Source organism: Triticum urartu, chromosome 5 (genome assembly GCF_003073215.2).
Source record: "Triticum urartu cultivar G1812 chromosome 5, Tu2.1, whole genome shotgun sequence".
Taxonomy (NCBI): Eukaryota; Viridiplantae; Streptophyta; class Magnoliopsida; order Poales; family Poaceae; genus Triticum; species Triticum urartu.
Window position 1 is genome coordinate 657,323,983 of NC_053026.1, and position 2,030 is coordinate 657,326,012.

At 51.6% G+C, this 2,030-nt stretch overlaps 1 protein-coding gene across 1 annotated transcript; it reads right to left on the bottom strand.

Annotated features, from left to right (window-relative positions):
• Positions 1-386: 386 nt before the first annotated feature.
• On the bottom strand, positions 387-1,807 carry LOC125506561 (ervatamin-B-like). Its single transcript, XM_048671351.1, has 2 exons — positions 1,270-1,807; positions 387-1,146 (listed from the first exon to the last, which is right to left on the bottom strand). The coding sequence occupies exons 1-2, from the start codon at positions 1,766-1,768 to the stop codon at positions 554-556; spliced, it is 1,092 nt and encodes a 363-aa protein (XP_048527308.1). The 5' UTR covers positions 1,769-1,807; the 3' UTR covers positions 387-553.
• Positions 1,808-2,030: the final 223 nt, after the last annotated feature.

The following is a 2,030-nucleotide window of genomic DNA, read 5'->3' on the forward strand; positions in this document are numbered from 1 at the left end:
CTTTTACCTCCAATATGTACATTCGCGGCACACCAGTCACCCCATTTCTTCATGAGCATTCGTCTAGATTACCCTATTTTAAAAACTGCGTACCATGTATCTCTCATGGTTGTCGATTGTAAAATGTGTGCGGTGATGATCACGGTTAGAGGATACCACAAGGACGGCGTGGTGTGGAACCCATGGAGAAGAGAAGGCTAGACATGATCGTCGATCCTGTCCTGAGATCTTTAAACATTGTTGTTAAAGTATGTACCTAACATGCGGGTCATATATAATAGTAGGCAAAATGCTAAAATGGATTAAAATCGAGTACACAGTTTTTTAGATGGGATATTTCGATACAACATCCACAAAATCGGTAAATATATGTCACAAATGCACAATTAACTGGTAAAAAGTGTAATTCACTTGAAAATTTATTACTCTCAGGACATGCTATTACACGCATGGTCTAACGATTGATCAAATTAATGGGAAGTATAGTAAAAATAATAATTTTGCATTATCGAAGCAATTCCTTAGATATCACACATAGTGCTGGCTGCTGTGGTCAAGCCGTGGGGTAGAAGGGCGAGGTGGCAAGGCCACATGTGCCCGTGGACGAGGGCACGTCCTTTGCGAGGTAGACATATCCTTGTTCACCCCAGTCGTTGCTCCACGAGTTCTTGGCAATCCAGTACTTGTCTCCCTCGGCGGGACCCTCGCAGTAGCCGACGATGGTGACGGCGTGGTTCACATTGGCGGAGCAGGGGCCACGGTAGATGCCGCCGGAGTAGAACTGGAACTCAAAACCGCTGGCGTCAATGTACGCCGTCACGGGCTGCATGGCTACGGCGATCGCCAGCTGAGCTTCGTTGTTGGGTGGCACGGCCTTGAAGCCCTTGACGGACGCCTGGTGGTCGAACAGTAGCTTGTCCACGTCGCACTTTCCCTGGAATCCGGCGTAGGGGTACCTCTCCTCCGACGTGATGCCACCACGGGCGGCCACGAGGGCCATAGCCGAGTCTGAGTGGCCGCCGCCGCAGCCGCTGCTCCCGGTGTCGCAGTCCACGAGTTCCTGCTCGGACAGCGACACCAGCTCCCCCGTCCTAATCTTGTTCATGCCTTCGATGGCCGCCACCGCCGCGAATGCCCAGCACGATCCTGCCATATTGCAATTTCATCCATCCGCACGACGACACGAGTAATTCATTGAGCAAACATGACCATGCATGCATATAGTATACTATAACTAAATCTGCAAGAAGGTATAGCTTGACAACTTACCACAAGTGCCTTGATTCTTGACGCCGGTGACAGCGCCACTGGAGCGCCAGTCAACGCAGCAGGGCTTGAAGGAGTGGTAGGGGAGGTAGGTGGGTGACGTGGCATTCAAGCTGGTGGTGTTGAGCCCGGTGAACTGCTGGAGGACCTCCGTGGGGCTGAGGTCGCCGAACCTGTTCATCCTCACCCCGCCCCTGCTGTTGGTCTGCGACCCACCTGGCTGGAACCCGCGACCGATGACGGTGCCAGGATTCTGTTGGTCGAATTGGCCGATGGCGTTGGTGTTGTTCTTGAAGACTTGGAACCGCATCTCCTCCTCCTGCTGGCACGAGTAGTGCTTTGAGTACTTGACCACCCACTTGGAGAACCTCTCCCTCACCTCGGACTCCGGCAGCTCAAACGGCGGGGGCGGCGGCGGTGGGTAATTTGCCGCAGTAAGCAATGCTTGCAGGAAAGTGGTGAGGCACAAGAGTAGGACAAGGTAAGGCGTGGAGGAAGCCATCTTGATTAGCTCGGGTTGGATCCTTGTCTGGAATACATGCACCGGGCCTCATGCTTATATAGGCGGGCGCCTAGCTAGGTCCATCGCAGCAGCTCGTCGTGTTTGGCTGCTGTACAGTCGCAGGGTTTCTTTTTTTCAAACGAGATTTTCGGAAACCGGCCTATTTTCGGAAATCCCCAAAAACATGAAATATTGTCCGAAAATACCAAATTGTTTTGAATTTAAATAAGTAACGACGTCAAATAAAAAATGAATGCACACG

What these genes read in the sequence shown, in the direction of transcription:
- LOC125506561 (XM_048671351.1), bottom strand. Translation starts at nt 1,768, where the DNA reads ATGGCTTCCTCCACGCCTTACCTTGTCCTACTCTTGTGCCTCACCACT. An exon ending in CAAGAATCAAGGCACTTGTG is followed by an intron (nt 1,147 to 1,269) that starts GTAAGTTGTCAA and finishes GCAATATGGCAG; the next exon opens with GATCGTGCTGGGCATTCGCG.